At 38.0% G+C, this 23,612-nt stretch overlaps 1 protein-coding gene across 1 annotated transcript in view; it reads left to right on the top strand.

Annotated features, from left to right (window-relative positions):
• The first annotated feature begins 3,109 nt into the window (after positions 1-3,109).
• The window catches only part of enpp1 (ectonucleotide pyrophosphatase/phosphodiesterase 1), a 29,143-nt gene continuing 8,640 nt past the window's right edge, over positions 3,110-23,612 (top strand). The window contains exons 1-15 of the mRNA XM_062437037.1: positions 3,110-3,650; positions 7,912-7,984; positions 10,605-10,668; positions 12,886-12,983; positions 13,072-13,151; positions 14,935-15,054; positions 16,271-16,380; positions 16,519-16,584; positions 16,676-16,748; positions 17,641-17,749; positions 18,721-18,852; positions 18,985-19,016; positions 19,154-19,281; positions 20,722-20,791; positions 22,475-22,562. Coding sequence (XP_062293021.1) covers positions 3,516-3,650; positions 7,912-7,984; positions 10,605-10,668; positions 12,886-12,983; positions 13,072-13,151; positions 14,935-15,054; positions 16,271-16,380; positions 16,519-16,584; positions 16,676-16,748; positions 17,641-17,749; positions 18,721-18,852; positions 18,985-19,016; positions 19,154-19,281; positions 20,722-20,791; positions 22,475-22,562 — 1,378 coding nt within the window. The 5' untranslated portion in view covers positions 3,110-3,515. The remainder of the gene's footprint in view (positions 3,651-7,911; positions 7,985-10,604; positions 10,669-12,885; positions 12,984-13,071; positions 13,152-14,934; positions 15,055-16,270; positions 16,381-16,518; positions 16,585-16,675; positions 16,749-17,640; positions 17,750-18,720; positions 18,853-18,984; positions 19,017-19,153; positions 19,282-20,721; positions 20,792-22,474; positions 22,563-23,612) is intronic.

The raw sequence follows: 23,612 nt of genomic DNA, 5'->3' as shown, positions 1-23,612 counted from the left end.
TACTGTAAGTCCTGGCTGACAGGTAACTTGTGACAGATATGTTTGAGAGGACAGAAGCTTCCAATACAATGTGCTGAGGATTGTGTCATGTTGAATGAATAATTCATGGCAGATTTACATGTGCCTACAGTAAATCTCATGGGGAAGATGTGCCTATAACTGTCAGTTGATGAATTCTTTAAGCACATCTACTGCTGCTCCTTCAGATGCATTATTCAGTCATGGCTTGGGTTCAAGCCACTCCACTTCCCCTTCAAGTGTTGCCGGGGGCTTTAGATTGTTCCGACAGTGATGTCTAATTGATTTTAGAGCTCCAGAGTCAGACAATGCAGAGACTGTAAAACTGATAAAAAACCTACATCACTTGTTGCCGTCACTTGTTGCAAATGAATGAATTCATACTTTTATTTCTGTTGTAGGTCATCTGGAAAATAATGGACTTATTCTGGACTATGCCATACATAAATAACCCTGTACAGTAGTAGTAGAGGACAATATGAAAGCAAAAATAAACAAAAATGGAAAAAAAACATTGAACATGCAAAATGTAAACTTAATGTCAGTTTAAAAAGGTGCTTTTAAGATGCTGTAGCATGTCGATCTTCAGTGTTTTCGATGTTTACTGTCAATTTTGACTTTTTAATCACTTTAACCCTGCATATGGGCCTATTATTTCAAAAGGTTGTTGACTGGTGTTTCATTGATTTAAACTGGTTTAAAGGTCACAGAACATCTCTATTCAATGCTTTGTTGCTGCTATAAAAAATGACCTATTTCAAAATTTCTCTCAATATACACCTCATATCGTACTTTTAGTGAAGTTTTGGATCAAGTGGGTGTAGAATATATTGTATATGTGACACTGTCATATAGTGTGAAAGACAATGTTTTTCTTACTCTGAAGTTCCTCAGGGGAAACTAAGCAAACATTTCCAGGGTTGAGGTTAGATAAAACATCTTTTCTTCCATGCTATATGGCAACATTTCATGTACTGTATATTCTTCACCTACTTCCTGTGAGGATTGTTTGGAGCACTGAAATGTTTATTTTGAATCATATATTAAAGTCTAAGAAGGACAGCATGGAATGTTTTATAAATATCATATTTTGGACCATTTTGAATTCAATTCAGTAGGCCTGAAAAATGCCTTTGTGATAATGACAGGCTAGAGGGATGGTTGCACTGGCCCAAGCATGAGGTCATACTCATGTAAGATGTTTCTTAAAAATACTGTAAGAAGTCAGGAGGGACATGTGAGGAGGACAGTAAGTGCGACATGTGCAAGTCAACATTAAAAGGTCATATTGTTAAGTCCAGCTGGGTTGGGGACAGCTGTAGGGAGACACTCTGCTGAGAGACAGTTCACTGAGCAGGGCACACACACACACACACACACACACACACACACACACACACAAACAAACAAATACACATACACACACACACACACAAACACAAACACACTGTAACCACAACCACACGTGAACAAACTTGAAAACCTACACACACGGGCATGCACACACACTTTTGTAGGTTTAAAATGACAACAGAAAATTAGACTTGGTTTCACAATTAGACATTACACACGCACACACGCGCACACGCGCACACACACACACACACACACACACACACACACACACACACACACACACACACACACACACACACACACACACAGAGGGAGACAAAGACAAACATGCAGTGAGAACAGTTAACCAAGGGCTGTTTGTGAGTGCAAGTTAAGGCAGAGGTCAGAGGTCGGGAGTTCCAGCACACGTGATCTTCATTATCACACCATGAGATGCAACTGGATCTGAAAGAAAGCTGGACCTCACAGAGCTGAAATATGCGTGCATGTGTTGAAGCTGTCAGGGATAAGGGCAGAGCTGCATTATATAAAAAGCATTTCTTCTAGCATTATGAAAATGTTCTACTACAGGAAAGGTAATTTTGCACCAGTGTAACAGTGTTGCAACATCGCCATCTTGTGGATATTTTATGCACCATTTCTATAAAAAGTATAAAAAGTTCATATCTACAATGTGACCTGATACTTTTTTAATGACAAGTCAACCAGAACACACTGAGATAAAAAAAACACTAACAGGCAACACATGATTCATCTTTTTGGAGTCTGTTTTTATGTCTTTGCTGTTTTTTAATTGTTGATAATGTAAGAAATGTTTATATTATGTAAATTAACTTTTCATTAAAATATACAGGAAGATATTTACCTCTCTATAGAAAGTATTGCAGTGTATTCAACATGAGTGAGTCAAAGACATGCAGCAGGAGAGGTTTCAGTGTGCTTTATTTTTGACTGTTGTTGTGTTTTTTGTTGAGTATAGATTTATTTCAGTGTGGTTATGATTTGGCAAATTGCTGTCTTAATGAATACATGTTTGAACATAAACTGAGGAGTCCTAAAGTGAGTGTGTGAGAATCTGTAAAATGGGCTGCAGATCCAAAAAGCTGTGTTGGTTGTGTGTTTAAGTGAAACAGTATTCAGGATATCACATAAGTTACTACATTAGTTATCAAAAGGAGATCCCATAGAATAGAATTAATGTGTGTGATTCGGTAAAAAAAAGAAATCATTTTACTGTTCTTCCCACTTTCACAGAGTCGGACACTAATAAATGCCTTAGGACAGACTTATTTCTATGTATTTGTTTTAATCTAAAGTTATGTCAAACAACAATATCAGGCTGTCTTGACTCAGTTGTTGAGTGTCTGTGGGATCAAATAACATAATCATGATCTGGAGGCATCCAGGAATTGAGTGAACCTAAGCAAGTAAAATAATCGTAAATAACTCTAAAATATTTTTCTTTTTAAACTATTTTAGGGAAATTCTATTGTAATTTACTTTTTTTTTTTACTAATTAAAAGCACTCATTGTAAAAACAGAATTGAATTATTATTATTATTATTATGAAAACTGTAAGGCAGGTTCTTTTTTTTTATTCAGCGCATCACTCCAGTGTGACCACCAGGTGGCGGCAGCAGTCAGTCATCAGAGCAGTAAATCTTCATTGAAGTTCCTCAGCAGCTGATTTACAGTGAAGTTGTTCTTGCCTTCACCGTTGACAGCTCAGGCATGATATACAGATTTTGAAGCATGTGTGAACATTAAAAAAAAAACCGGAATGAGTTTGTGTCTTTTTAATTAAAACTACAACTTCTCTCTAAAGTGGCAACCTTTCAGACTGAATGGTGAGCTGACTGCAATGGGAAAATGATACTTGTGAGCCAAAATAGCAGACTGTTGAGGTCTGCGCTGCTCTCTTCAATCAGCCTCCTCTCTGATCACTCGCATGCGGCCGCTTTGTACAGCTGGAGACGTAGTTGGAAGAAACAAGGCGGTGCTATACCTACTCCAGCAGAGGGTCACAGCATATATTCCTCAGCAGGAAATCTTTGCCTGCCACTCAGTCCCTCTTGAAGAACAGTGGCAGTAGTTTCTCTTTTTTTCTTTCTTTCTTTCTTGTTTTTTCAGCGCTCAGCAGCATGGAGGTAACTAAAGGAGAGGAGCGGTCGGCTGAACAAGCTGCGTCTTTATTTGGGACATCAGAGCTGGAGAGTCAAAGGGGGAACACTGAGAGAGGAAAGAAGAGGAGCAACCACTGTAAAATCATTACTGGGGTACGTTCAAAAGCAATTATCCCTCCCTACCTCTTTGTCTAAACTGAAGACCACTTAACTCTTATCTTGCTCAACAGTGCAACAGTTATGTTATTCCACACTCTAAAAGTGAAACGTTATGGCTCATTTATGTCAAAACTTTTGTTAAGTGTAATTTTATCCCTTTAAAACTGAAACAAATGGTTGCACCTTTAACCACACTGTTATATTCCTGTAAAATTCTACATTATATTAGCTCTGTGGTATTTAACAGACTTTATAGTCATCTAAATGCCATTTTTATCATCTGTGTCTTTTGTTAGGCACTTAAATATTACTGTACAACAGTAAATGTGTCCATTAACTCTCAGATACTGAGTTTATAGTGACCGTGTCTGACTTAATCATGAGGAAAAATAATGAATCACCAGGAAATAAAAACCGCAACCTCAAGTCTGCCTTTCTGCACTGTTTACTCTCAGTGTTATTAATCCACAGCTGTCAAACAGCCAGAACTGTCAGAGTGGCCAGTGTGAACGTGGAAACAAAATGTTTTCGCTCCAGTGTAAAGAGACAGAGGCCAGGAGTGTCCCTGCAGGTGGGAATGAACAACAGTTGTTACTGTAATGCAGGGCTGCACCGTTGTGTAAAGTTTCAGCTGGAAGTTTGGTGTCAGATAGCAGGATTTTCAGGCACGGCCACATTTTTCTGCACTATAACTATTTCAGTTGGTATTCTGGATATTAAAAGGGACACAAGCATCAGATAGATATTTTTTGGCTAGTTGTGTTTGTTTAATTTAGTTTTGGCACATCTTGGCACACTGCTGAAGTCAGAGTATCAGTAATTTGGATAAAACTGTCCACTGTGCAGCATGCAGCTTTAATGAATTGTACAAGTAGTAGGGGGTGTATTCAGAAAAGTAAACTTTTAGTAGCTTTTGACTCATTCAATTTTTAGAGCTTGCGTTGCTGCTTTTGGATTGAAATTTGCTGAAAGTCAGTATTTTACACCACTTCGGTTGTTCCTTAAGACCAAACTGACTACGTCCAGCTATCTTATGACCTGGATGAGAAAACGCTTGACTGTTTTCTTTGTATTTCTCTAGAATTTCATTTTGGGAGGAAAGTTTAAGCAACAACATCAACTTCTATTATTTGCGGCTCCTTTAGGCATGCAAGACACATATTCATAGGGAGGCTAAATCTGGGGTACACTTAGGGATTTACCCCAGATTTCAACCACACAGTTTGAATTGCAAAGAAAAATGCGGCTATATGGTTCAAGTACTGCTTTTATACAGCTGTGGTTTGGGCTAATACATTAAAGAATGAGGCACATTGATGAATTGCGCCAAAACATATGTATAAGAATGGTTAAACCACAGTTTAAGCAGTCTCATTAGCTCTCTATACATACACATCGGTGAAGTATAAACTGCACAGATAAGAGAATCATTTGACAGTATACACACCTTTCAAACTATTTACTGGAAAGCCTTAACTAAAACCATGGGAACCAGTGTTTTCAGCTCCAGGAGAAGCTCTGCTGTCTGCTTGGCACTGATGAGATACACATGTGGTCTAGACTACAATATGCTCTGCCCTGACATACATCAGGCCCCATACATCTGTTAGTCATTGCAATATTGGTATGTGTTAAACTACAGTGTTATTCAATGTCTTACAAAAGTTTGATTACAACATGTTGGGGCTAAAAAGGACAAAAACATTGTTTTTTAGGCAAGGCAAGGCAAGGCAGTTTTATTTATATAGCGCATTTCATACACAATGGCAACTCAATGTGCTTTACATAAAACAAACATTTAACAGAAAAAATTGGAAATAAAAAAAAAACATGGAATTTGAGAAATACAATTTTTTACACCAACATGAGGCTTACACATGAAAGATTTGCAGAATAGTCACTCTAATATGATATTTTTAAGCCTTGTGGATTTTTTCAAGCTGCCTACTGTAGTTTTACATTTTCAGCAGATCCCTGTTGATGATGTGATGACTTAGAGTTAGTAATCAAGTGTGTTTCAGACGAGTAGGTTTCAACCAGACAGACTGTTTACTTTCACAACCCACAAAGACCACGTTTAAAGGCTTTCCAAAGGAGCCCATCCAAAAGTCCCTCTCGCTCTGTATTCACCTATAGCTGGAAAAAATAAGCCCACATATGTATGTGAATCACACTAAATGGATCACTTGTGCTGGAGGATTCCCACAAGCCTGTTTTTGAGACTGAATACTACCACAGCTTTGCAGCACAAAAGAATTAGCGGGCGGCATGAATGACTACGTCATTAAAATATATCATAGTGTGAAGATAGAAGAGCCTATTTGTTTTAAAACGTGTGAAAACACCTCCCACGTGTAAAATCTAATCAATTGTTCCCATTGTTCAACAGTGTGTGTTTTAAATGTGTCTGGACAAGTGAGCTTTTGTTGGATTTATGTATTTTATTCACCTTTGTGTAAATAACTTAATTTTGATGATAAAACTGAAATTAAAGTACATTTTTTCCAATGTGATAAAAAATAATGTTTCAAAACTGGCAGAAAGGATAATTACACACGTGGTAAGTATAATAATAAAGGCTGAACTTTAATGACTTGAGATAAGAAGGTAAGAAAACAGGCAATGGTTACAACAGAGGAAAAACTGATGCCATATTTGTGCAGTCTAAGTTGATATTATAGTGACTCACTCTAAAATTATTGCTTTCACTGGTGGATTCAGTGTCTACACAGGAATATATTGTGGTTAGTTATTTGTTTATTCAATTTTTATTTTAATACAAACCCCAAATCACAATTACATCAAATTATACCCACCTTAAGCAAGACACACACACTAAACTAAACCATACAGTTAAACAAAAAACAAACTTTCACACCCTTTAGCTGAGAGTTGAGTAATAACATTATTGCATGTTTAACAGATGTTGCCAGTCTTTACCCACCAAAGTGTCACAAGACAAATCTGTGGACAATGGACTTTCATGGACATGCTGTATCTGTAATAAACTGTGACAATGGGTCTTAAGTACACATTTATTTATTTCAGAGGGTAAGTCCACAATTTTTTTTAGCCTTTCTTAAAACAATAGTCTGGTGCTCATGTGAAAATTAAGAATTGAACATCCACATTTTCCCTCTACTGCTGCTCAACAGGGAAAACTGAAAACACAAAAAAGGCATTTTGTAGTAAAACACACTTGATTTGACTCAGCCCTAACCGCTTATTTGTTTTAAGACTAACTGTGAACCTTTTAAGGTGTAACAAGCTGAAAGGTTTTTTCAAGCCACTGGTATACAGAACCAGACAATGTTTAAAACTATCAGTACACTTTTAATTAAGGTTTCAAACCAGCTTTCAAACTACACTGATTTAACAACAATGATCAGCACTGGTTTGGGCGTAGTAGGGGCATCATAATATGTAGCAATGACAGTGCTTCTGTACACCCTCCCACTCTAAATAAACTGATTGAGATGTCTTTGAAACGCCCCTTTAATTAGAAAGTCCTCGCCCCTGGTGAGCAGGCGGCTCTACAAGAAAGGCAGCCGATGTAGAAGCGGCTAGTCCTCCGTGACTTTTCAATTACAGAGGGCCATGAGCAACATTTGGACAGATGGGGATGGTGTATGGGGAAAGGCAGGAATGATTACACTCTCTGGGTTAAGGCAATAAAAACAGTCCCTCTTTGCTTAGCAACCTTCACTGTATTACCCTAAACATGTAGTAAATAAAGATACAAATCTAATGAGTATTTAAATTAATAAAAGAGTGAATGAATCAAAGGTTGTTGTGTTGATTACAAGGAGGTTCAGAAAAATCTCTGTGCCAGAAGTCTGTTAAGGTATGTTTATATTAGGGTTACAAAGCAAGTAGCTGACACTAGAGTGTGTTTAGAGTACCAGCAGAATAAAATTCAACTTTAGCCAAGGACATTTTAACCACATACAGAATCATTTCTCACAAGAAGTCCCGATTGACTGCATCTCTCTGTTGAAATTGTATTCTGTTTTGTTCATTTCTTCACTTTTTACATAAAGGTAGGTATTTGGTAACTGCTACCAGGAAAAACAGATGTTCTGCCATTAGTAGTAACCAAACTACTTTAAACATGTAAGAACAGGTATTCAACCTACAGTACAGAGTGTGGTGGCTTGTGGAGTCTCTTACCTCTTCGTTTGTTTTACTCACCAGAGCCAAGACATATTTTCATAAATTTTAACAACAATTCTAACATGAGTCTTCTGTATTTTAGATACTGCTGCTGTGCTTTCTGGTAGGCATCCTTGCCGTGGTGCTTTCTCTGACAAAGAGCAGCAATGGGAAAGGTAAGCACCACTGTTAATTGACCTACATACTGAACAGATGATTGTACAGCTATGTTCCACACTATTTATGTATCTTCAGTCAATAGTTGTAGGAGGAAGACTCAATCAGCAGGTAACAGAATTATAGTCGGGCTGCTATTTGCCATTTTGCTATAAGAGAAATCTTTTGATGCTGTAGGTCCCACTTGTGTTTGTGTCTTATGAACGAACACATTAAAAATATAAGTTTAAAAAAATTTTCATTAGGATCATATTTACCAGACAAATACAAGTGGTAGCAATCTTGTCATCTGATTCTCCGTCAGGAAGAATTTATTTCCCCAAATGTCAAACTATTCCTAAAAAGGTCTGACTTTAGGACAGAATGAATGGGCTAAAAGCAAATGGAATTGTCTTCTTTTCCTATAGACAGGAACTTAATGTCCTCAGAGGAATTTGATAGTTAACTAAAAAGGGGTTTTAATGTGGAGGATCTGTGTGGTGCAGGAAAGGAACATGGGGAAAAAAGTAACCCCAGCTCCCCCCATTCATACATTTTATTCATGTGATAATTCTAACAGATTTTACAGCTTTATCTTTACAAAACTGTCAAAATGTTAAGCTGCTTTTACTTTTACGCACCTGTCAATATAAGCTTTTTGTCAGCCTTCACTCCTTGACACAGATACTGAATGAAGTTACTTTGGCAGCAACTGAGAGAAACAGACAGACAGAAATAACTGTCTCAGGTTACATTTTGGAACATTTCTTCAGGAAAGGTTTGTGGAAACACATGCTACAAGTTGTCTGTGGATAGAGGGACAAACAAGTCTGCATTCTGCTACTGTGAGCCTATAAAACTATTGTTTAGGCTACCAGGAAGTCTACCTACAAGTATATATCCCAGGATAGAAACTCTTAACGTCCCACTGCAGATTGACTGAAACTCCAAATTGGGAGTATTTAAAGCAGCCGTGAGTGCCAAGTTACCAGCAAGCAAGTCGAGTAAAAGGGGGAGTGTGAGAGAGACTGAGGAGTGATGCTGCATATAAGTATGATTTGTTCACATAATATGAGTCTGTCAGGGTGGTGTGATTTGGATTTGTTGCCTGCAGTTGCAAAACATGTCGTAAACACACTTCTAAGTGAGGCAGGAATGTTCACCCGGGACTGGCGTGTTTCCTCCTGCTATAGATCCCATCTGGTTAGACGTGGGCAGCGGCGTCAGTATATTCTTTGTTACAAACCGCTGTGCCAAAACACCCCTCTTCCATTTCAGGGGCAGCGGTGGTGACTGTGGGCAGCTGCCCCCAGCCTGGGCGGGGTGCTCTCTCTGCTGTGGCATTTCCCTTTAACTTATATTTCCTACTTACCTAACATGAAAGCCATATGGGTAAAATTCATGTTTTTTGTACTCACGAAGAATCTTTGTAACTTTGTTGGAACCTCTACATCTTTCATAAAGCTATTTTCTCAGAAGGGATTTTGGAAACAGATGAAAAGCAGTAAAAAATAACCAAGAACTCCACTTCTTCCATAGAGACTTACTGAGTGTGTAGTGTAAAATACTGAGAGTGGGTTTCCCCTTGGATTACTGACCACAGCAACTTGTCTCCTGAGACAGAGCATCCCCGTGTTGGGTCTAAACCGCACTGCTGGCCTAGAGAGGCAGTGAGGAGGGGCTTTCTCACCAACATGCTAAGATTCTCTCTGCCATGTGTCCAGTCAGCAGGCTTGGATTGACCTATCAGACAGCAGTTGTTTAAAAGATGAAATAGGAGGCATAAAGCTTCTTGGTTGGAGTCAATTTATCTGTGGGAATGTCCTTGAGCAAGACAGTTATTACAGAGTTTGTTTCCAAAAGTTCCAGGACCAGCTCAAAGGAAAGCAATGTAGGATAAAAAGTATTTGTTTTAGGGTTTGTGTAAACTTTGCACTGTCACAGGACTTAATAAATACTTGAGGATTCATTTTCAACGGGTGTTATATCGTTTTATCAAAGGCAGAGCAGATGGTCACACTGAGCCTGATAGCATCATGTTACACAAACACAAGAGCCAAGCAACGGAAATTAGCTTTCCTACTGAAGTCTCTTTCTTATCTAACTTATCAAACATTAACACACATTTTGTATTCCATCGTAACTTGTTGAACAAGCCACAAAACAAACATTCACTTAGTAAAAGTGTGCCGCTTATCTCAGCATGACAGATATGGTAACTAATTAGCTGCAAGACATTAAACATGTCTTAAAATGTCTTTTTGACATTTTCATGTTCATAAACGGGGGGGGGGGGGGGGGGGGGGGGGGGGGGGGGGCACCTGGCCAAGATGCACTGAAAGCATTCAATCCTTCTGTCTTCATCTCATGAATATGTGGATGACAAAGTAGCAATTTTGTATTTCTGCTTTTAACTTACACTCCAGTAAAATGATTTAACAATCTCTTTAATCTGGCAGTAAATGCTTCTCAGCTTCTCAACACTTCATCCCCTTAAATAAGTGTAGTCCTTGAGTTTTTTTTAATTTTAGGTTATTTGATGTTTATTTACATCAGTATTGTGTGCTACAGTCACAGTAGCTCAGAGATACATATTGTATATACTAAAAACATACCTTTGACAACTCTTCTCTTTTCCAGATGGAGGGGAGTCCTGGCTACAGGAGGCCTTTGAGGACACTGAACAGCCAAAGTGTCCATCTGGGTAACACAATACTCTATACTTTCTACTGAAATATGAGAAATAATGTGGAATTGATAGAAAATAATGTCTTAAATCTCAGCTGACCTAGTGTGTGCTACATTAGCTCCTCTGCTCCTTTTTTGTAGAAATCTGTCAACATGTTTTAGTGCTGAGAATAAAGCTGTTCAGTTCTGTCACCCACCCTTCTCCTGAGTGGAGACCATTGTTCCCACTAGGCGGAAATTAAACAGAAAATAGAACGACTTTTCTGTAACTATTCAGTCTGTTCGTCTTTTTAAGAAGTATGTAAATAACACACAACTCTTGTTTTTTATGATGGTGTTGTCACTGTCTCTATGGAAACTGGGCTAATGTGAGTAATGTGCTGATGAGTGTTGTGTGCATGAGTGTGTGGTCACATGTGTGTGTTTCTGCTTGGTAAAGGAGTTACCCCAGACAGACTCATTAGACTATGGAAAAGAAAACCTTTGGCTCCAAATTAAGCTTTTGGTTTGTAAAAATATCTTTCAACACGTGTAATGTTGTCTGTCTTTATTTTTATATCAACGTTTTACACCACTCGTTTTGTTAGGTTTCTTCATTTTGTTTCTGTTGGTAAACCACACATTTATGTCACATGTGGTTTGCTCTTTCATGCAAAGAAGCTCTTTTGACTGCAATTTTGATTTGTATTTTACTGTACACTATGAAACTCTTCAAGGATCAGGAGAGACTGTGCCTTGATCAACATATCTAAACATATATCTCTTAGACACCCAGGTCTTCTTTCTAGTGTGACCATTTGGACCATTTGGCTTTTTAATGCTAAATCTGGCCCTTCTTAGTCAACTTTGCTGGGCTCCAAAGCCCCATAGAGTGAAGTATCTTTCAGCTTATTGTTTCGGTTTTCCTGTTTTGGTTCATGTTCATCGCTCTCATTAACCTAGTTTCGAGATGCAGGACCCAGCTGTTTTAATGAAAAAGCTCTGATACAACCACTTTACAGTACACTTCAAATTTGCCAAATAGTTGGTGAACATAGAGGAGCATTTTGCAGCTACAGAGCTACATACTTTCCTCAGGAGTTGGTAGAGAGCAAAAACTAAGCTAAAAGAAGAGTTAATATTGAACTTACATTCATTACGTGGATGGAAAATAATGAATGCAAGTGTTGCTTTTAATTGCTGGATGTTTAAATAGGCTATTCTTGATACTACTGAGTGTTGTGTTTTCAGCTTGTTCCACTACCTAAAGTTGCCAAAAACAGTTTTAACTATGAGAACATTACAACACTGATACAATTTCAGCACTGATAGCAAAACAAAACTTTTTTCAATGTGTTCATTTGGGGAATATTTAATCCTTTATTTTCATTTAAAACCATATGCCAAACTGCTCAGTGCATCAATGTTAAAGGAAGAAGTACTGTGCAGGTTTAAGTTGCAGCAAAAAAAGTTTTGATAAGAAAATATCTGATCGAGTAAGTCAGTTAGGAAGCTAACTTTCAAAACCCTAACGGCTTTTTGTTGCTCAATGCGAGTGGTTGATATTGAACTTGTGGCAGGAAATGCAGATTAGGACAATTAGGTACTTGGAAGCTGGGGGAAGGGAAGCAGGCTAGCTGGGTTTTTGATTTGCTCTATACTAAGATACTCAGATACATATATTTGTCTCATTTACGTGTTTCTCTAAAAACAGGATTGGTTTCACATTATTCTCCTGTCCTGCACCAAACATTTGAATCGAAAGCATCTTTTTTCATCCCCTACGCTACAACTTCTACATAGCTATGATATTTTGACAACTGTATATCTCATTATGGGTTATGTAACAATAATATGTAACTTCTCCATGATGTAATAAGGGTTGGGAAACAAAAAACATGACGTTGATGCAGTACTTCCAATGATTCAGGAGGAGATCATGTCTTCTTCTGGGAACTGAAACCTGCTGGGACTCATGTCTTTTATTCATCATCAGTCATTTGTCTTCCTCTTCTCCTCTCTGTGTTTTTGTGTGTGGTCTGTGATTCGAATTAATTCCTCCGCTGTCTGGCTCAGTCAAAGAGCTGCTTTGTATTCTCTTTACACAAACCTACTTTACTGCACTACCATGCCGACACCACTGGTGCCAAAGATAGCCATGTCTCCTGCTGAGTAATTACTCCACTCCCCATTCACAAACCCACCTCAGTATCCTCATAAAGCATCATCTGAATCTCTCTGTCTTTCCGCCCAGATTTTCCAAGCCTCCCGTGATCCTGGTGTCCTTGGACGGTTTCAGGGCGGGGTATCTGAAAGATCACAGCAGCCACCTTCCTGTCATCAACAAGTTGCGTAAGTCAGCGACAACAACTATGTTGACTCCAAAGCTCCTCATGGTTTACCAGGCATCCTGATGTGATTTAACATTACTGTGTTGCAGGAAAGTTTGGTACATCAACGCCATATATGAGGCCTGTTTATCCTACAAAGACTTTTCCCAACCACTACAGCATCGTGACTGTAAGTGTTTTCCACTGTTTACAGAGTCAGAGGTTGATTAATTGGACACAACTGGCCAGATTGTTTTTCTGATTTTCTGTTGTGGTGGAAGGGTTAGGGTTAGTACTCAGACACTTTGCTTAAGTAAAAGAATAATATAACAACGTAGAAATACTCTATTGCAACCAAAAGTCTTTCATTTCTACTAAGGTAAAAGAAGATAAGTATTATCAGCAAAACTTTATGCTGATTTTCATGTTAAAGGAATACACACAGAAATTCAAAGTGCCTAATGCTAAAGAATATAAGACCAGAAATAATAATGAGAAAAAATAAAAGGACCAAAAGAAGCAAGTAAAAGTAACAGAAGAGAAAAAGGCTGCATGATTTAGATCATGGAATATGAACGGCATTCAGAAAATGCTTTATTTGCGTTCTTTTGATCAAATAGGTCAGAGATATCCATGTCATCAAATTTATAAACAGATAATGTGTACACCACCTTTATCAAAACCTGAGGAAATGCCACTAGTAAATTTAGAAGGGAAAGGACACATATCTAAATACTGCGGCATATTCGTTGCATAAAGTACTGAATCAACACTGGATAAATGAAATGTCTGGGGAATAGATATACAAGAAGACATTGATGAGACAGATTAGAAAATGTGCAAAAACAGACAATAAATACAAGGTTTTAATTACTTCAGTATAAGTGGTTAATAATGTACATAACTCCTGTCAAGCTTCCTCACATGTCTACGAATATCCCAGATGTTTGTACTAAATGTTTGGATGAGAAAAGACGCTCTATTCCGCTGTCTATGGGAATATTCAACTTCTGGGAGGATGTTATAAAATGCTTGTCAGAGATGTTTCATACCACAGTCAATTTAAATGCCAAACTTTGTGTGCAGACTAAACTTCTTGACTTTGGACTTTCAAGCCAGTATGGCTATCGCACTTTTTTGGAAAAATATGGACACTCCAACATTGAGAATGTGGATAAAGGAGCTTTCGGACTGTATTGGTCTGGAAAGACTAACTTACAAGGCCACGGCCAAGTAGAAATACTTTGTTCTGCTCTGGGAACCATATATGAATATCATAAAAAATGGAAATGTAGGCTATATCTGAAAAGAAATTGTAAACAAGGCAAGGAAATAATTTGTTTCATTTGTATTTTATCCAGTATTGATGCAGGTTGAGTGTAAGTGTGTGTATGTGTGTGTAGGCATGGGTGATTGTGCAATGTATGTACAGTATTTTGGTCCTAAACTGTTATTTAATGACAGTATGTTTTTGACGAGAAGTTGTAACATAAGAAATTGACAAGAATATATTGGGGGAAATAATAGATAATAAAATAATAATATACATAACATTTGATTCAGAGCGTCCACAACGCACTGTAATCGATAAAAATCATGAAGTGCAGCTTTAAAATTAAAGTCGTGACAAAAAGATGCATCTTCAATTTAAAATGTAAAAGTAGTAAGTAGTAGTAGTAAAAGTGTTGTCTATGGTCTGAGATATTCAGGAAGTTTGTACCTGCACCTGTGAAATAAATGTAGAGAAGTTACTATAGAGGTTTAATGGTTTACATGTGCTCATGGAGAGGAAGCAGAGCAGAGGTGAGAGGCTTAAATAGTGGATTTCACCTCTGCAATTAAAATATGTGGTGGTTACAGGTAATATTTAGCTTAGAAAGGGAGGACAAAGGACGTTATCACTGTAAATCCCTGCAGCCACAATATCAAATCATCTTGCCTTTCCTGTGTGATTTTACCTTTGATTCCTGCAGGGTCTTTATCCTGAGTCTCATGGGATTGTGGACAACAAGATGTACGATGTAACCCGAAACGCCTTCTTCAGCTTGAAAAGTGATGAGAAATATAACCCCAAATGGTATCAAGGAGAGCCAGTAAGTGCAACCTGTGTACAAAGGTGAAAATTCACTGCTAAGTAAATATTTGTCATGCTGAAAAAATGTTACAGGGAGTTCAGTTCTGTTTGGCGAGGCCACAAGGCAGTAGTGAGTAATCATTTCGTAATAATTCCTTCACTTGTCTGGGAGCCAGCTTTTGTTTGGTGACTTGTGAAATATAAAAGACGCCTGCTTATGTGGAATACATGAAGTGAATCAAGAGAACGCACCTGTCTTGTGTAAGAAATATGAAAAAAATGGTAGTGGAAAAAACTGAGTCATTGTGCTCAGATCCGGCGGTAATTAGCTGTCTGTCTATGAACGGCACGAGACACTTGTTTGATCACTTGGAATCAGTTCTCTTCTTCATATAATTATGGACTAAGCTCGTGCTAAATGACAGCTTGTGAGGGTTGCGATTTGTGCTTGTTTAGACTCTTTGCGGTTTTCCAATCTCATTCCTCAACTTTGTGACAGCCTGCTCTTCTTGAGAATACACCATGCAGCCATATGACTTTCCAGGACAGAAAGAGAATTACATCAATGTGGATTCATGTGGAATGATTTATTCTGCAGGAGTGAATTCCTTTGCAATGACTTTTGAACCAATATAACTAAGTGCATCTGCTAAAATATGCTTATTTAAGGCTGCAGTTCATGAATAAAACACACCTACCTGCAGATCAGTGTAACAGGTATCGAAGTAGCATAAAAATATGTAATTAAATTTCCATCAGTCTTGTCAGGGCTATGAGAGATTACACTTTTATCCTGATGGACTAAACACTGCTGCTGAGATGAATGAGTTTGATATTATTATAGAACAGATTTACTGAATTAATCATGAATGTACATAAAGCTCTCCTCTTCCTTTCCTGTCCCCTTCTCTCCTTTCGTCTCCTCTTGTCTCCTATTCTGCTCTCTCTATTCTTGTCTCCACTCATTTTGTATCCTTTCTTCTTCTTTCTCCCTGTTTCTCCTCTTCTCCGACCTATTGTTTTTTCCTTTTGTCCCTCCTCGTCCCCTCTTTTTGTCACTTCTTCATTCTTTCTCATTCATTCTTCATTACTTTTTCTTTTGTCTCTCCTTTTCTCTCCTCTTGTCTTTGTCACCTTGTGTCTCATCCTGTCCTCTCTTCTTCTTTGGCTCCTTATGTCTCATCTTCTCTCGTCTCCTTTTCTCTTATCTTCTTTTTCTCTTCTCCTTTCCTCAGGTCTGGCTAACTGCCATGCATCAAAAACAGAAAGCAGGAACATTCTTCTGGCCCGGCTCAGATGTAGCCATCAATGGCACCCTCCCAAATTTCTACAAGAAATATGATACGTAAGAGCAAATTCATTACAGTATGTTACATGCTTCTGATTTCACTTCTGCACTATAATTGTGACAGGAGATTTGACGGCGCTATATTGTTGTGCGTTGATGTGTTCATAAACTACATGAACCCCTTTTTTTGCACAGGAAAATCAAATTCGAGGAGAGAGTGGCGACAGTGTTTGAATGGCTTAGTTTACCTCAGAAGGAAAGGTATCATATGGTCTTCATTATCATTACAAAGGACATTGCTGCGAGTATCCTCCAGGAAACACTTGCATCACACTTGCTTCTCTGATTTCAGACCTGACTTTATCACTTTGTACATGGATGAACCTGACTCAGCAGGCCATCGTTACGGACCAGCAAGCGACGAGGTTAGTAATTCATTAAAACATTAAAGCTGTGGTTATGAGTTGTTAATTACCAAAAAAAACTGTGGTCTAGACATGACAAGTACTGTAAGAGCAAAGTTTATTCTTGACCCTAGCATGAGACTCAAAAGTAAACCACTCGCCTCCCTCTCCTTGCTCTGCTGTGCACTCACTGTATTGGAACTGTAACTGGAAGTAATGGAGCTAGCCTGTGAATAATCCATATCGATGTTTTCAAACAACTGATGCTAGAAAATTGTGAAAATAGATCACCTTTTTCCAAAGCCCAGGGTGACATCTTCTTGTTGTATATTTTGTTCAGCCAACATCCAAAATTGAAATATACTCAAATGACTGCTTAACATAAGACAAAAACAAGCTGTATCAAGCAAATGTTTGGCAGTGTTCCTTAAAAAATGTCTTAAATGATTAGTCAGTTATCAAAATAGATGCAGATTAGCAAATTGATTAATCAAATAATAATTTCAGCTTTGTTTGTGACTAAGTGTTCAAAGAAACATCAAAGATAAAAACAGCTAATTGTGTAATACACCAGTGTAATGGTTTCATTTCATATTGAATGCTTTTTCAATATTGTGTTAAACATCATTTTTATTGTCTTAAAAACACTTGAACAGTTGAGGCCAGTTTTTTTTTTTGTTATGTTAGTGTTCATGCAGCATCTTGCTTCCGTCTGCTGTGTTGGACAGAAACACATTTACAACAGTGAAGGATATGAACAATGCTGACATGTAGTTTTCTATATTTGCCAATGATTCACTTGCTGATGATGAACTTTGTAATGTACGTATGGAAAAAACTGACTCACTGTTTTTCTGAACTGTTTTGCTGCCACAGTGACACTTTAACTTTTTAACTGCTGTTGTGTTTCCAGGTCGTTTTGGCCTTAAAGAATGTGGATCGGATTTTGGGCATGATGATGGATGGCCTGAAACAGAGAGACCTTCATAACTGTGTCAACATCATAATCGTATCTGACCATGGTGAGACAACCACACACAACTAGTCCCCGCAGCTGTGATTACAAATGAATCAGATTTGCCCAGACTCGAATAAACATAGAATTAAATTTACAGTCAATTAAAATATTAAAAAAAAAATGTGGTTTAAAAAAGGCTACTCAATAATAGACACGTGACTTGTATGTTTTTGCTCAAAAGGCAAAAATAACACTAAAAGCATCTTTAATCAGTATAATAAGAGAACAACTGAGACCTGAGTCTGAGTGCCTGACAATTTCTTTGGCTTTTACACCATTTACTTACAAAGTTTGTGCAGCCGTCTTAAATCTCTGTGGTTTTCACATTAGTGAGACATAAGTCTGTTTTAGAGCCTGTGCGGCACTAAGAGGGACATTAGAGGCTCAGTGTCATCATCCCATGTTTGCCTTGAGTCACTGCACCTGTTGCAGGAAACCTGCATTCACATGCCAGAAGGAGAGCTGATGAAAAATGAGTCTGTTCAGTGGGAGTTAACCAGGAAAAACTGTTCTCAGTGGCATGTTAGGATATTTTAAGAAAAAGTTATTTCGGACATCTGGAGGCCATATGTTTAGTCTTGTAATTAGGTGTATTAAAGATCAATGCGCTGGAATGAATGTGGCTCAGGGCGATACCCAGCTATCCTCATCAAAGACATCACTACCAAGAGAAGATATTCATTTTGACGTCTTGTTGTAGTTATCAGTCTGGTGCTCATCATCAAGGACATGAAACAAAGAAAGATCCACCAGGGTTCACATGTCACACCCAAAATGTTGTCCACAAATGTGATGTAAAAATGAATTTTCAAATCACGCACAGCATCTGTGCAAATTTAAAGGCCTGTAAAAGTGTTTAATGTGTAATGACACAGTACGGAAAAATAAATCTTATTGGCTTCGCAGGGAAAAAGCACTCAAAACATTAAAAAGCATACACATATGATCATGGATTTTTTTTTCATTTATATACAGGCATGGAGGAGGCTTTGTGTACAAAAGCAGCATATGTATCATCTTACCAAGCAGACACTGCCAACTTCACTATCATCCAAGGTCCAGCTGCTCGCATCAGGCCAAGCCGCCTCCCAGACGACTACTCCTCCTGTGAGTCCACCCAACAGTAACTCCCAGCTTCCCTTCTTCCCAGCATTGCAGCATCACTCAGTGTCAGTTTATTTGTAACAAGTGTCACTGACCTTGTCTTTATTATTAATGTCCCTTTTTTTCTCTCCCCAGTTGACTATGAGGGCCTGGTGAAGAACCTGTCGGTATGCGAAGTATTTCAAATGTGACTATTGTATTGATAACAAGAATGGAAAATTATCTGCTTGCCTGACTTCATGTCAAACAAACCCATTCTCCCTTTGCCATCTGTTGATTCTCCTCGTCTGTGTCTGTTCTGAAGTGCAGGACCCCTGATCAGCCAATGAGACCTTATCTCAAAGAGAACCTCCCCAAACGGATGCATTTTGCAAACAACAAACGCATAGAGAGAGGACACCTCTACATGAAGCAGGGCTGGCAGGCTGCACTGTAAGTGACTCACCCGTTGTTAATGTGGAAATTCAAGGAGCACTAAAAAGAAGTCAGATCAAGATGAGAAACGCAAGCAATCAGCAGGTCTAAACTACAAAAATATGACCCAAGCTGCAATAAACTGGAATTACTTATGTGTGTTAATTCTTTAGAAACTGTCAATAGGAAGACAGAAGCAGAAGGGAGGGCAACACAACAATTGTTTCAGGGAGTTTTATCAAGTCTATTAAAGCCACAATTTATCCCAAAATGATAATTCAGGAGGTCAAAAGCCTTCTAAGACCCAGTAAAATAAAACATATGTTACAAGTTCTGATCCTGTGCACCAGAGATGATTTATGTGTTATTTCCTGGTGCCAAATATATGTCAAAATGTTTCCTTGTTTTTTTTAATCAAAAACCCTCCCTTTTCTTGACCTGTGAAGTATTTTATTGCTGCACTCTGGGGCATGTCAGTAATTTATCCTGTCAAATGTGCTTTGGGTCAACTAATTAACCTCTCCCACAGATAAAACGCCACTTATCAGAGTCAGACCTATGTGTTTGGATCTCAGTTGGCAGATGTTTTGTTTACATATCTAAAGGAACATAGTTAAGGTTTAATCTATTAACTTCTCTGTCCTCCGTCTCCTGGAGCAGTCTTCTACTGATCCTGTTTAATTCTCCAGAGACTGTGGCTAAAGCACGCCCTGATTTGTGATACGTTCAACAGTGTGATCTCCGCTCATACATTCACTCATTCAATCTGCTAACCAGATCAGGAGTGTGGAGATGTTTGTTAGAGTCTCTGCAAGTTGTAAACAAACTAATTTCCTTGTTATGGCTGCAAAACTAACATGATTACTGTAGTTACCATAGCATTCTGTCTCCCATCAGTCACAGTCCCACTTTACTTCACTGTTCTGAGAAGTAAAGTGGGAAAGTGAGAATCGAAATGATTTGCAATGGCCACATTTCAAAATATCTAGCTTTTTTGTGTAATTTGACATGTATACAAAATACTCTTGGCTTGTTAGATTCTGCTTACGATACCAGAGCTGGTACGGTAAATGTCAAGGAGTCATTTTCTTTGGCCACACACGAGTCTGAGCATGCACAGAAGTTGAAGCATTGACAGTAATTAGTGACAGCAATCATGAAACGTGGTCTGTTGGAGAGGAGTTGTACAACTGCGTCGATGGAAAGCAACCATGTAATTATGGAAAATTGCTTCAGGCTGAAAAATGAAATCAGTCGACTTACAGTAGACACAGATGCAACACGCAGAATGTAGTTACGCTATACAGTAATATGACTTAATTAAACCTGAAAATGAGATGAGAGTGGTGTTACACTGACTTCCATTCTGTCTGCCTGTTGTTGTTTGTTTTTTTTCACGTCTGTTATCGGTGTGTATTTAAACTCCTCAGATATGGTGTTTTTATTTTCTCTCCTCAGGAACAGCAAGGAAATTAAGTACTGCACAGGCGGATTCCACGGCTCTGATAACCTCTTCAACAACATGCAGGTCAGAGGAAGGAAGGCTTGTGTTTGTCAGCAATCACGTCCTGTTTAGACTAAAAAACCGCAAAGCCATGATAATTCCTCGACACATTTATAAAAAAAAGTATATACAGTCTGATGAGACTTGGCGGGCATTCACATGTGGGAAGAGTGTTACTTCAAGTAGGCTTGACAATAAATGCTTGACAGGTACTTATCTTAGTTAAACATAAAATTCAACCTGTGCTGCAGCTGGTGAGATAAAAATGATCCACTCACTGATAAGAAACAGGACAGATGATTTGGCGATGTGAGAAGTTCACAGAATTGTCTACTGAAATTACATTCTGAATGAATTAGAGGGGGAGTAAAAGGACATACAACACCAAGACCAAATCACATCTTTTCACTCCATTGCTCAGGTTAAGTAGGATTCAGAGCGACAAGAGGTTTTTAACTACCTCCGTCATTTGCTGCCTTGTCCACCTGTCAGCTGCAGTCAGACTGGACAGAAAGCTTAAATCAAACAGGTGCCAGATTACTTTAAGAACAAAATGCCACAGGCACTAGTTGCACTTTCCGTATAAAATTAGGAAACTGTTCAGATGTGAAAGAAAGCTTTAAACAGCAAACAGATGAAATGCCGGTGGCTGGTTTATGACTTTTTTCTGTCTTGTGAACTCTGAAAAAGGAATATGTACAGATAATAAGGATTTCACAAAATTTCATAAAGCAAAAATGTTTTTTCTTCTTTCATATCTTAGTTAATTATCATGCAAACTCTCAGTTGGAAGCCAGTTGTGTGATATTTTTTGTTGTAGCTGCTGTATTTAAAAGGAATAGTTCTTACACTTTTTACAAAAATTCTAATCTAAATTCAAGCAAAGGGTAAATTCTATTAAATATTTTCCTGTAAAGAGAAATCATTGATGTTTTGTCATCCAGTTGAGTAAAGTTTAATGGGCACATGCTCCTTTTACATCACATATGCTCTTTTCATTACACTCACATTTGAGAGCTGACAAGCACTCTTACATCTACTGCTCAGTTCAGCAGATCTATTTTAGAGTTAAATTATTTGGCTCAAAGGCAGCTCCACATAGCTTAAAAGCACAGCGTCACTCATTGCTCCATTTCTATTTTCCTCTTAACCCTAACCTTAGACTTATCTTTCTTATACACCATTACAGAAGAACAAGTGTTTCTGATCAAGCTTTATTTGCAATTGGACGCAGAAAGAAACATTTTGTGGATTCTTCCAAATCTGTTGGACAAGAAGCTTATTGGTCAGTGTTGCAAAAAGATTTAGAAATTAATGTTTGAGTCTAAATGCAAGATAGAAAGAAACCAAACTAAAGTTAAGAGCAGATACGAAAACACCCAAAGTACACATGAGAAACACATAATACTAAAAAAAGCTTTAAGCCTGCCAACACAAAGCAGAGAACAAGAGCAGAGTGTACTTGAAATAGTCGGTTTACTCACGTCCCACCTTACATTTCCAAGGTTATGTGAGGTCATTTTAAAAGAAAACTCAGAGTTGAGTATTTTGAATCATTTCCACATTACCTAATTATACCTACCTTATTATACCTCTGGACACTGTTGTTAATATAGTTCACTGTACTCTCAATTGTATTTACATGTGGAAATGTGTCTAAATAAATACATGAATGTCAGTTTGTTAATGTGTATCTTCTTTTTTCAGGCCATCTTCATTGGTTATGGTCCAGGATTTAAAAGACAAACTGTTGTGCCCCCTTTTGAAAACATTGAAGTATATAACCTCATGTGTGGTAAGTGTAACTTTACTTTACTTTATCCCCCTGCACCGAAGCTGACTCTTAAGTATTTAGTTTTATCGTTTGATTGTTTAAAGCAATTAACATAAAGTGGAGAGTTATTGTCCTCCATAACTGGTGCATGAATGATTTTGTAAAATACAGATCTAATATTGTGAAGTTGTTTTTATTGACATGGATCACCACATGTTTTTTAAGTGAATCATGTCCACAAAGTGAACTTTATCTACTATACCATTGTTCACGCTCCATCTAAACGTCAAGGAACATTTTAATTACAGTTTTTTGCAACCTAGGCTTAATTTTCATTGAACTGTTGCCAAGAGTCAGTTATGTCTTACAGTTGTGAAAACATTGTAAATGGCAGTTTTATTGAAAAGAAAAATACAGCAACACAGTTCAGAAGAAGCTTCTCCTGCACTCAATCTCAGCCGGGTGCTTCCAAATAAAGAATTTCTGGGGAAAAGAGTCACATGAACCACATTAGAGAAAAAAGATGGTCAGGCAAGTCAAGTCAAGTTTATTTGTACAGCCCAATATCACAAATCATAAATTTGCCTCAGGGACCTTTACAATCTGTACAGCAATACAACATCCTTTGTTCCTAAACCCTTGATTTGAAAAACTAGGTAAAAAAACATTTATGAGGGAAAAAATTGGGAGAAACCTCAGAAAAAGCAACAGAGGAGGGATCCCACTCCCTGGATGGACAGACATGCAATAGATGTGTGTAAAGAACAGACCAAAAAAAGACAAATTACAGACATGCAACATGAAAAACGGGAGGACAAAATTATAAGGGCAGCTAACACATGTCATCAAATCAACAGATTAACCCAGTAATTTGAACCAAATTATTTGGAGATTAGAATGAAGAGACACATATAAAATAGGAAAGACGTTGCATAGAAAAACGACAGTAGGTGTGATACTCTAAGTCAAAGTCGTGTGTGTGTGTGTGTGTGTGTGTGTGTGTGTGTGTGTGTGTGTGTGTGTGTGTGTGTGTGTGTGTGTGTGTGTGTGTGTGTGTGTGTTGTGTATGTG

The sequence above is a fragment of the Scomber scombrus genome, chromosome 17 (assembly GCF_963691925.1).
Source record: "Scomber scombrus chromosome 17, fScoSco1.1, whole genome shotgun sequence".
NCBI classification, from domain to species: domain Eukaryota; kingdom Metazoa; phylum Chordata; class Actinopteri; order Scombriformes; family Scombridae; genus Scomber; species Scomber scombrus.
Note: the sequence above shows the minus strand (reverse complement) of the source record. Positions and strands in the feature narration are given on the sequence as shown.